The sequence below is a fragment of the Echiichthys vipera genome, assembly GCF_963691815.1.
Source record: "Echiichthys vipera genome assembly, chromosome: 13".
Taxonomy (NCBI): Eukaryota; Metazoa; Chordata; class Actinopteri; order Perciformes; family Trachinidae; genus Echiichthys; species Echiichthys vipera.
In genome coordinates, this window is record NC_139838.1 from 20218971 (window position 1) to 20230901 (window position 11931).

Sequence of the window (11931 nt, forward strand, 5' to 3'; positions counted from 1 at the left end):
AAAATATGTTATCGTCACAGTTTTATTCAATATTAGCCATTAAACATGTTACACAGAATTAGCAAAAATTATACAGCGTTACATATGAAGTGGAAATAATAGCATAGTGGAGTTTATTGGACATGAAAGAGTCCAACTTCTTAAACACACACACCCTTTAGTACTTGGCGAGAAATAAACAGAGTGCATCACCGCACAATGATGAGCGCCTGAACAATATCCTGGGAATGGTCCAATAATAATAAACATTTTGACCTAAAGCACATCCATATACTTGTAGGTATATTTATTATATCCCCTGGGAGGCTTTTATCTTCTACTGTGTCACAGAATGAATGAGACTTATTGTGTGTCAATGGAAATCTGGCTGCAAACACTCCCTGCTGCAAATCTGCTGTGTTTTTCGTTCCAGCATGTTTTTAATCTACATGGAGTTAAAGTTGGGCGGGGTTCACACTTAGGGACAGTAACAAAAACCCACCAGAGCAGGCAGTTCAACCTCTTTGTAAGAAAACTCAGCCCTCACAGTTCACTCTGTCCATCTGCTGTTCCAAATAGGTTCAAAAGAGCACATTAGCTGCAATAAAATAAATTCCAGATGATGTTAAATCACGCTAAATCCAGGAATTTGTTGCAAGTGCAAGTCATTTTAAAATGCGGCAGTAAAGTGAATTATGCATTATCCAGTTACTTCTTAACATAATTTTGCTTATGAGTGCAAAGAAAAAACCCAAAGATGCACAAAACACGCCTGACCTATGAGGGAGAGCAAATAAGCTTGCTAGTGTATGTATATATACACACACACACACACACAATGCAATGCCTGAGGCCTATGCACACGTAAAACAGAAAGCTGGCTGTAGATGGTGCAAGAGAGTGATATGTTTCCATTATTCACAGGAAGTACCATGATTCAAATTTTGATATAAAAGGAATATAGGTTGTAATAAAAGAAAAAATAATACTAAAGCCTAAATAGCCCCAAATGTCCAATTAGTTTGTTAGTAATAGAGCATGCAGGAAACAGCGTGCTTCGAGTAAAAAGGCTGAGCAGAGTAAACGAGTGTATTTACAATGGGAGTGTCACATTGAAGCAGGGTGACCACATGACTCAGGTTTATTTGTTTTGCCCATTTTGCTGCAGAGCAGTTTGAAGTGCCAGGTGCTGGTACAGTGCATGAGGTGCACATTTGGTAGTGTGCCCAAATTTTGTGTGTCTTAAGCACTACGCAACTGACCAGGTGGACATACAACATAGCAGGGCACTGCAACACAAGCCTTTTTCTCATAGCTGCATTATTGATGAGACAATTTACAAATCATTAAATTGTAATTAACAGATTGCATATAATGTGACAAAGAAGTATGTTTTCAAGTGATCTCCAAGTTAAATATAAAGAGGCCATGTCAAACTTAAATATTTGGCCACAATAATGGCAATACAATGGAAAATACTAGCTTCTGATAGCATGCAACATCTCATGTATTAGCCTGTTGTAAAAGATCACACCACATAGATTCATATCGATGGCTCAGTATTCTTTTTTTGTTTGGAAAAGCACCTCTGACAATGATCCCTCTGACACGACTGCCTCGTCTGATGGGCAGGGTCACTGAAGCCCGGGATTACTTTGATGTAATTGTTTGTGTCCCTGGGAGTGTTACCCGTGAAATGCCTAATCCAGTAGTTTCCCAATGCCTGACTCAAGGATCCAGTTGCAGGTCAAACAGGGTCTTCAAACTGTATAAGGGTGTGGCAGACAAACACCAAAGCCTGAACAACTGGTGCTAAAACCAGTAGAAAAAAACAATTAGCCAATTTAAAAAGACAAGTTTCACTCCAGTCCAGTGCTATCAGGGGTCCCTTCAGATAATGTGCCGTCCAGCACATTTATGGATCAATAACCACTGAAATGCAACATGGTTTTGAAGACATACAGCAAATAAAAATGTACTAATTGTATCGTAAAGTACTTGAGATAAAAAACTGCCACCAAGTAACACCTGTTATTGGCTTCTTTGGGTGTTTGTTATCTTGTTCTTCTCTACTTGTTCTGATACAGGTGGATTAGGTTGCATGCACACCTTCTCTGGCCAGCCACTCCCATGGGACTATTTTGGGATCCCTTTTGACCAAAAGGGTCATTTGGTGTGGATTCCATTCTTGAACCTTAATTATTTAGCCAAGTTCCTAATCCACGGCTGACTACGAGTGAAGAGAATTCACTCTAGGATCAACAGGAAGAGAGACTTTTTGGGGAATTACAGGAATGAAAGCAAGAGACAGAGAGCCATTAAAGAAAGAGAGAGAGAAAGAAAGAGAGGGGGGGGTGTGTGATGGGGCATTGAGATGACAATTAAGATGGGTTGAAGTAATACAAATCTTCAGCAAAACAGTCAGTTTATTGTCATGCCAAATCAGCTCCATAGCATTGTGAGTAAAATGAGAATGTAAAAAAAATTGATATAGTGTTACTGACAGATTTTCATGCAACAGTTATAGGAATAGTTCGACATTCTGGGAAAAGATGGACTTTCTTGCTCAAAGTTCGCTGGAAAGATTCACACCACTCTTATATCTGTACGGTAAATACACAGCCGATTAGCTTAGCCTAGCATAAACTTTAGCTAGCTTAGCCCTGCTCAAATGTAGCAATATCCACAAACACCTCTAATGCTGACAAATTAACTTGATATATCTTGTTTTTTTTTGGTTAAAAAAACAAAAATTAAACAGCCCAGATATGACGTGTTAATTAGTTAGCTTCAGGTGCTAGTAGACATGTTTTTGTTACCATTGGACAGCCATTATTTCTCTATTTCCAATCTTTATTCTATATTAGCTTACTGGCTAATGGGTGTAGCTTCATACTTGAATATAAGAGTGGTGTTGACCATCTCATCCAACTCTCGGAAAGAAATTGAATAAGCCTATTTCCTCAAATGTCAAACTAGTCCTTTAAGCCATTAGTGCTAAGCAAGATATAGGCCCCAAACTGTCAAATATATGCTCCTGATGTTTCAGCAAGGCCAAACATATGTAGTGTAGAGGAGTTGGAGGACAGGCTGTAAAAATGGGGAAAGGACGGTGTTTATACATCTTGGCAGCAGCGGTCATGTGTGTCAGTGTACTGCTGCAGGTAAATCATATTTTTGCAGTAATGTTTTCACAGGGATACGGCATGCATATGATAGTGTACGTCTGCATGCTATCATAGTATTATCATAATGAGGTAAATGTGCTATATAGTGGGGTGCACATGCTGTACATATGAACATAGTGGTAACTAGTGGTACAAAGCAATGGTTCTAATGTCATGTATTTATCATAAATGAGGAATGGGCTTTCTTCAGAGCTGGGTTTGTAGTGTTTGAACTTTTACCGATATTTTGTATTTCAAAGTTGTGTGTATTTGAAAAAAAACCTTTAGTGGCCTCTCAACATATTTTGGCATTAATGCGTTGTTTTGTGTAGTGTTAAATGTAAGCGTGTAGTGTAGTTTCTTTTGTAAAGGAATGGATTGTCCCCTATGAGGTCGCCTCAATCTTCACTTCTTCCTCCACAGCTGCAGCCAGCTTCTCTACAGCTTCCTCCACCTTTTCTGTTTCCTCCTCCTTCTCCACGTCGTTCAAGACCACTTCCACCGCCGCTGCCTCCTCTAACGCTGCCGCCACCACCGCTGGCATCTCCTCCACCTTTTCTGCCTCGGGCTGCGTCTCCCCCTCTGACTTTACTGTTACTTCTACACTTCCGTCTGCATTTTCTTCTACCTTTACTTCAGCAACTGCTTCTACTTTTGCCTCTTCATTTGCTTCCTCCTTTGCTTCTGCATTCGCCTCTGGATTCTCCTCCTCTTTGTCCGGGACACTTTGAGCCACTTGTCCGGACGCAGCATTTTGGGCAGGCTCCTCTTTGGCGAGGCTGCGCTGCTCGCTGAGCGACACCGCCAGGTAGCCGACCAGCTTCATGTACTCCTCAAAACCAACCTTGCCGTCATGGTTGGCATCCAGTCCCTGGCCCATGTTGTTGACCGCCTCCTTGCTGTCTGTGTCCTGGATAGTAGGCACACACAACCATGAGACAATCACACATGATGATTAGAAACTCTACCTGTACTCCCACTGGTGAAATCACCATACACGATAAGTAAATGACCCTCTATCAGTGGCTATATCTACATCCTAATGCTGACGAATGTAATTTATCATATCGGATCACTTTTCCCCCATTTACCTACTGCACGTTACACCGCCATTTGGTCACAGTGCTCATGTTGAGAATGGGATCGGGTTAACACAAGCCCGTTCTAATGCATGATGTGCTTTTCTGTGAGGTGGTTACATCATGCAAGTGTTGGAAACATTTCAGAGAGGTTCAATGAAGATTTTCTAACCGAAAGGATGTTGGAGAGCTGGCTCTTGACAAGGCCCTGGAACTGGCTCTTTCCTAGACTCTCCTTTCCTTTGGACGACTTCAGGAAGATCTTCACCATGGTCTGAACAGCAGCCTCCATGACTCCTCTCACTGAGGAAAAGATGAGGACACTGGTGTTAGATAGATAGATAGATAGATAGATAGATAGATAGATAGATAGATAGATAGATAGATAGATAGATAGATAGATAGATAGATAGATAGATAGATAGATAGATAGATAGATAGATAGATAGATAGATAGATAGATAGATAGATAGATAGATAGATAGATAGATTGCTGCTGTAGCGTGCACTGTAAAGGAGGAAGTTCCATGATGGCTCATGCAGTGGAAAATGAAACAGAGGATCTTCTCGTGTCCCTGCGAGGCTTTTCGTTTCAGGTGTTGGTTGTGGAGCGGCAGTAAGGGAGGGTCGGTGACGTGAGATAAGTGGAGAGGGTGAGAGGGAGTCTGATTGAGACACAAGCTGTGATGCACAATGGAAGTTCTGATCTTTGATAGGTCATCTGATCTACTTAAACTATACTGAGGGGACAGGGCTTCATATTACCTAAGGGATTACCTAGTCCCTGTCTGCTCTGCTCTCTCGCTCTCTCTCTCTCTCTCACCAGCTGTCTCTCTCTTTCAGTTCATTTTCACTTTACTTCCATCTCTTCTTCTCAAGCCTTCACACTGTTGTTTATAAATCCATGAAAAAATATTTGAATTTCAAGGCTTTCAATACACACCACCAGCAGCAATTTCCTACACAAATATCAAATAATGTTGCAGGACTTACAGGAGACACAACCACAAACATAGTTGTCGATAGATGCATCGGTAATTTATCGAGATTGCTCAAAATGTAAAACATGCCAGTAGGTGACACAGCTTTGCAGGAATTCCATTCATTGCTGTCTGTGGAGATCACTTAGACAGGAATTTACAGGCCAACTGTGAGCTTATTTTGCCCCAGAGCAGTGAGAGGACATGTTCAAGGCAACGGTACTCGTCTGTCAGCTTCAGTATTCAAATGTTGCAGAGCAAACAACACTTTGTGCTGGTGAGAAAACACACTGTAGACTCCTTGTCTCTGCTGAACGCCAGCTCGTTCGTGTCAACTCGTTTGTCGACGACAATTGAATACCTCAATTACTGAAGTGCATGTCACACAGTAGAACCCTACAGCCGAGCAATCTTCTCCACAGCAGTCACTACGAGCATGTGTGGCCAATTAGGGCAGAGCCTGTTAGTCTCAATGTACAATAAGAGACACAGAGCTCTGACATTGTAGCATAGGGCCATTAAAGGCTAAAATTTCACTTGACATCTTTCAGATTTTTCATTGATGTGCTGTATTTTAACTGTTATTTTGCTTTCACCCATTCTGCCATCACATGAGCACAACACAACCATAAGTCTGCATGTGGCCCATAGAGAGAGAGTATCTGTCCTATTGTCAATACAGCCGTCATTAAACAATATTGAGAACGGTATGGGCATAGATTCAAAATAGGGTTTATTAGCTGCATATTTCTTAAAATGTCCACCGCTGTATTTCATGTATTTAGTCCTAGTTTGTGATATTAGACACATCCCGTGTTTGTAGGAACTTTAGGGGACTTCTTCCTGCACCGGTGACACACCCTCCGCAGCCCGAGTACACAAGGGCCTCAGCGGCTCTCGGTGCGTCCTGTCCAAAAATACCCAGCGAAGGCATGTCTTCTATTCTGGGATTAACAGTCCATTCTCACATTCATTATTTACCTAATGACATTTCTTAAGGTAGTATTACCAACTTGGAAAGAGTCCCAATAGGTGCACTAATTTCGACAAACGCATTGCATCATCCCGTCTCACGTCAGAGGCTCATCTTGTCCTACTCAAGGGGCAAACTAATCCCCGGTATTTGTCTTAAATGGCCAAAAAACAACTGCGCAAATAATTAAAATGTACAGGCCTACAACCACAGGTTTCCCGTTTCCCTCCAGAGCCCAAAGGAGAATGAGTGTTGCGTTTCCAAATGGGCGAATGTGATACGGTATGTGCGCAGAGTAATGACAATACTACCGCTCGTGTGGCATCAAATATTAACAGAGGAACAAGTTCGGTTGTGGCTGTAAATTGTGGAGAACAGACGTACAGCAGCTGCCCTCCATCCAATTCATGTAAGGCTCAAAAAATACAACTGAACGCTAAACGTTGCGCAACACTACCAACAAGTTTGCCAGAACTCACCATCATCATCAAAAGCACCATAAGCTATTTTAAATACTGCATAACAGTGTTGAAGGAAGTTGTCATAAACCACACAGCTCCACAAAAACCCAACAATCAAGCAGAGGTGTCACTCTCATAGGCCTCTTTATATATTTAAAGCATATTGTGCGCAAAATGTTGATATTGCGTAAATTTGCGCTTTTACGCGCGAGCTGGACGCCCACTGAATATACTACATGAGCTCACCTCAAGTAATTTCAGTTTTCCATAAGCTGTTTGCATCTGATCGGCAACCTGACAACTGATCTACATCAAAATGTCCAATATCTTTCCGGGAAAAAGAGAGAGAGAGCATATGGCCTCACACACCGTCAATAAAACCGAAAACAAAACGTAAATAAAAGCAGACTAACCAACCAACTACTATCATTAACTCTTTTCTAAAAGTGCAACATGAGCCTTAAAACTTCTGAAGGCTGAAGTCATTGAAACCGTCAGTCAGACCGTGGCCAAGTTTCATCGGATGGCTCTTGCAAGACTATCGAAACGTGGCAAAAACGATGAACAAATACAAAGCTTGCCTCGCAGGAGAAACTCAAAAGAATCCAGAAAAGACGCATTCAACTCACCGTAAACAGTCTGCGGGACAAGAGAAGTGTATAAATGTGCGCAAATTTGAGTTTCTGCCCTCTTCTCCGCCTTTCTACGCTGCTTTGAGCCCAGGGAACTTGCCAAACTAGTAGGACAGCAGAATCTCTTCCGTGATTTAGGTTTTTTTTTTTTCTTTCCTTAAAACTTTTCCCCCTGACAAGTCAAAGGGCGTGTACCTGGAAGAGTGAGAGGGAAAAGTGGGAATGTGGAAGAGCGCGGTTTCTAACTCTTCGGAAAAGGGAGTGAAAGTGTATCAAAACACTTATACTTGGTTTTTATTGGAATTAGCTTTGGCTCATGGGCCAGCTGTTTCACGTCATGTGTGATTTGCGCAGTTTCACGCCAACTAGGCAGGCTTGTGGCTTGGAGCGGCTTCATCTGCAGGGACGAGGAGACAGGGCGGGTGATTACTTCATCTGAAGCACAAGAAGGCTCGGTCGCTTTCTAACATATTTCACTCATTAAATGTAGACGTAGAAACAAAATAACCAAACGGAAATTAGAGTTATCATCCATAATCTCACAATCCTTGGAGGAGGATGTGTCTGTTTTCCTCCATTCTTCTTCTTTTTTTTTTTTAAACACATTTTGTCTCCAGACGTGTTCAAACAGGAATACTCAACTTGCTTTGCCCAGGGGCCACTCTTGCAAACATGACAGGAGGCTAATGGCCAGTAAATACATTAATGCTATTATAACTCATGTTTCTTTGAAATTCTTTATTTGAAAATGAACTGAGGTCCGGGGCAGGCAGGGTGTTTCCAGGATTTGAGGACTTTCAGGGCTGAGCCTCTTAGACCTCTTTTCTTTAATAAACAAGCTCTATGTTGATGCATTTTAGGCACTATGGTATCAGATTTACATTCTGAGTAAAAGGGACACAAATTCAAATGTATATGTTTTGCACCAACAAACAGGGGTGTAGCACAAAAGTCTGGACACAGTACATGGGCGTTCTCTATGGGCCCCTCCCGGCATCCACAGCTATTTATTCTAGTATCTCGGGCCGCGTTTCCATCAGACACTTTTTGTGTAGTACCTTTATAACCGTACATAACCCGTTCAGACAGAAACACTAGATCTGCTTTGTGTTTCTACCGCAGAGTGTACTCTTAGATGTAGGTGGGCTTATCACCAGATGCCAAGAGCCTTGGACAGCATGCGCTGAGAAATGAGGTGAAAAACCTTTTTGTTCCTTACTGCTCCATCGGATCAGTGTGCGATGTACCTCACAGAGGGCTACGGAAAATGGGACAGAACTGAACCGGACTGTTGGGTGGAAACAAGGCTTAGGACCTCCTCACATGAGGGCCCCCCCACGCCGACACAACTGCCAACAAAGTATCAAACATGAACAAAGTCATAGTTTTCAACTACAAAGGACAGCCGAAACTTGTGTTAGAGGGACAGGCGTTTTCCCAACTAACACTTTGGAAACATGAGAGTAAAATAATCTTCAGTGAAAAAAGACAAAGCCAGGGTGGTTGGCGAGAGTGGTGCAAGAGGTGAAGCAGTCTTGCCAGATACTGAAAAGGGCCCTCAAGCATTCTTAAAAAAAAATTCTCTCCACAGATTAAGTCTCACGTTTCTTTCTTTGGACAAGTGAGATATACGCCTCCACACTGAGATTATCTGGGAAAGCTCTTGCCTGCCTCCAACAAGACTTCTCTGCAGACACAAGGCCTACACTACATGTAGTGCCCACACTCTTTTTTTTCTCTCACTTTAATGCTGCTGACTCATTTGCCCATCATCACTCCTCCCACACTGGCACCTTAAGCGTGTGTAATTTGGATACAAAGGTCACATTTTCTTATCTGTTGAAAGATCTGCAGTTTAAACTAACATCAGCTCGCTGCATCGCCTCTCTTTTGCAGGATTAAAATATGCCTATGGGCTATAAAACAGCTGGGGTGCAAGCCATCACATAACTCTGTCTAGACTTCAGAATGAACAGAAAGTGACCGTATAACACCACAAATTAACAGCTAAACAAGGACAATGCGATTATACTACAAAGCTCCAAATGTCCCAAACACAATGGGATGTATCTGGTCCACATGTCCCCATTACAGAGTCCACAGAGGCTTCGGTGACAGACACGGAAGATCATGCTTTACGCTTAACGCTTGGACAGGCAGCTTTGTGCAGGCATTATGAAGCTCTATGGAACAAGATATGGTCTGGATGGTGTATTTGTGGCAGCAGTAACGCATATAGGATTACAGGCCCCTAAATCAAGGCTGTAATACACTCCCGCTCAAATGTGGGTGCATGCACATCATATAATGTGGTGAATGAATGACAGGAGACAGAGTGTTGGTGGTTGAGGGTTGAAGACAATGAAGCCTTTAATTCAAAGTTCCCAGCTTCAACAAATGGTTAACTAAAGAGTTACACATGTGGCACTGGTGGAGTGATAAAAGAATTCAAATGCCTTTGAGTTTACACTTGGACAGGATCATTTTGAGTTGTTCGGTGTTGCACAATCCGCTCAAAGCCACAACTGACAAGAAGATGGCGAGTCCCTACTGAGTGAAGCCTCCCTGTTTGCTCGCCAGTTTTCCAATCAGCTGCCAGAACTCGTTGAAAGTCAGCTCCCCGTCGTTGTCTTCATCCAGCGAGCCCATGAGCTTCTCGATGGCCCCGGGATCGCTGGCGTTCTGTGGGTGATCACAGAGAGGAGACACCCTGATCATTATGAGGTCACTCTGAGCTGCTGCAGGATCAACTACTCTGCAAGACTGTCCTGCCACCTAATGGTTGAGTGAAGTAATAAATAACACTGAAATACAAATGAATTTACAGCCACATGAAGTTTCCAGAGGGTAAAACCCTTCAAATGCACAACTTCAGTCTGTGTTCGTTATATGTTAATATTGGTAGACAAGGTAACTCAAACCCTGTCACTGTGGTCATTATAAGACTATAAGAGTATTAAATCAATATACTGTATGTCATAAAATGTGCAGTTTATAAGTGTCAGGCTTATTTGTCACACCTGATTATTTCCATTCCTCTTTCATAGAGACACAATCATTGCACTCAGACGCTTTAAGAGCACTACTGAACGTTTGGTAGTTTATTAAATATGTGCTTGCTGTCATTCGTTTCATGCAAGTTAATTTTTTTCCAAGATCAACTAAGTAATTACCTTTTTGCTGATGCTCAATTTAAGATGAGAAACTGACACATTAATAAAGTAATGGGGGGAAAATAATTGTTCGATTAACAAAGAAAATGAGCTTCAGCTGCAGCCACACAGCATAAAATTATGGCACTAAACTGGGATATAAAAAGGATACAATCACTATAATGAATGAAATATACACATATAGTGTGTTTTCATATACAGCTTGAATAAATTGTGCATTTTACAAGATGACGACGTAGATTATTTCATACCCAGTACACACATACTCTGTAAATCTAAGGATGAGGATAATAACAGTGGAGTTATAAGTCAAAGAAACATACTCTCAGTAAATGTCTGAATAACATCTCAAGAGGCTTCAGGCATGTTGTGTCATGAACTACAGTGTCTTTGATGTATATCTGTAGGCGCTCTGAATGTAAAGATATAAATCAGTAGGCAAAGTTTCTAAGCTTTACCTTGACATAGTTGGGCAGCTGAGAGGTCACCAGGTTTTGGAATTCGTCTTTGCTCAGGGTGCTGGAGGATCCATCCTTTCCAGCGTACGTCTTGAACTGGGCGACAAGGGTGCAGATGGCGTCTTCCATGATGGTTTGTGTTTAGACCTGGAAAGGAAAATAAAAAAAAGCCTCAAGAAACATCTTTCACACGAGATATTAGTCCGATTGTGAGAAACGGTGGCTGTTGCACTCACCAGTTGTGTTGAGCTGCTGTGTCGTGTGTTACAGCTGGCACCAAGAACCTTGTCCCTCCACTCTGAGCATCACGTCCCTCAATATATACGCTTCACCTCGGTTCACTGATGCACACGTCAGCGGAAAACACGTAACTTGTCATCTTTTCCCCCATCCAGCAGGCTGACCTTATCTCTGCCCGATTTCCACTAAAAACTGCACACATACACGTCTACGCAAACACACACACAAAACTGAAAAACTCACTTTGTCCTACAAAGGGCACATTTGTACTGATGATAGCACAAAACCCATTTGTGTTTGCAGAGCAAGGATCTCTGTCAGGCCGTTCTAATCAAGCAGCTGAATCATGCATGTCTAAGCAGTAATTGGTTTATACAAAACATGACTGAAATAATACGGCGTTCAGAACAGCACACTCTGTTTCATGTCTCAGTCTTTCCAATTACAAGTGTAAATGGGTTTGAAAAGAAACCTAAGAATAAAAAAAACAGCAGTATCAGTGTGTAAATGTATGCTATATTTGGAATATTTTCACAGCGTTATGTTGCTGTCAAGATAGCCCTTTAGATCAGGGAACTGAAACCGTGCAACTATGTGTATGTCTGTTCTCATCAAAGCCACCAGAGTCCATTGACAAAAACAGTGATAAAATCATTGTCTTGCAGAACACGGGACTAGTTGCTGGTCTACATCTGCCTCGATCGGTTAGTTAGTAAGTTTTGCCAAGTTCTTAATCCTTTATAACACCGAAGTCACACAATAGCACAAACAAACTGCGGCAGCGGTAGA

At 41.9% G+C, this 11931-nt stretch overlaps 2 protein-coding genes across 2 annotated transcripts; both read right to left on the reverse strand.

Moving 5' to 3' along the window:
* Positions 1-4: 4 nt before the first annotated feature.
* s100u (S100 calcium binding protein U) lies at positions 5-7465 on the reverse strand. The gene is made up of 3 exons (XM_083925150.1): positions 7269-7465; positions 4398-4528; positions 5-4056 (listed from the first exon to the last, which is right to left on the reverse strand). Exons 2-3 carry the CDS (start codon positions 4515-4517, stop codon positions 3532-3534), a joined length of 645 nt encoding a protein of 214 aa, XP_083781276.1. The 5' UTR covers positions 4518-4528; positions 7269-7465; the 3' UTR covers positions 5-3531.
* A 2287-nt stretch (positions 7466-9752) lies between these two features.
* LOC310955790 (protein S100-A11-like) lies at positions 9753-11257 on the reverse strand. The gene is made up of 3 exons (XM_083925832.1): positions 11139-11257; positions 10903-11049; positions 9753-9953 (listed from the first exon to the last, which is right to left on the reverse strand). Exons 2-3 carry the CDS (start codon positions 11029-11031, stop codon positions 9819-9821), a joined length of 264 nt encoding a protein of 87 aa, XP_083781958.1. The 5' UTR covers positions 11032-11049; positions 11139-11257; the 3' UTR covers positions 9753-9818.
* Between the last annotated feature and the right edge of the window lie 674 nt (positions 11258-11931).

Bases quoted from the DNA above. Each gene is read 5' to 3' on its own strand.
- LOC310955790 (XM_083925832.1), bottom strand. From the start codon at position 11,031: ATGGAAGACGCCATCTGCACCCTTGTCGCCCAGTTCAAGACGTACGCT. The intron at 9,954-10,902 runs GTAAAGCTTAGA...GATCACCCACAG, and splicing joins AGCTGCCCAACTATGTCAAG to AACGCCAGCGATCCCGGGGC.
- s100u (XM_083925150.1), bottom strand. From the start codon at position 4,517: ATGGAGGCTGCTGTTCAGACCATGGTGAAGATCTTCCTGAAGTCGTCC. The intron at 4,057-4,397 runs GTTAGAAAATCT...CCTACTATCCAG, and splicing joins AGCTCTCCAACATCCTTTCG to GACACAGACAGCAAGGAGGC.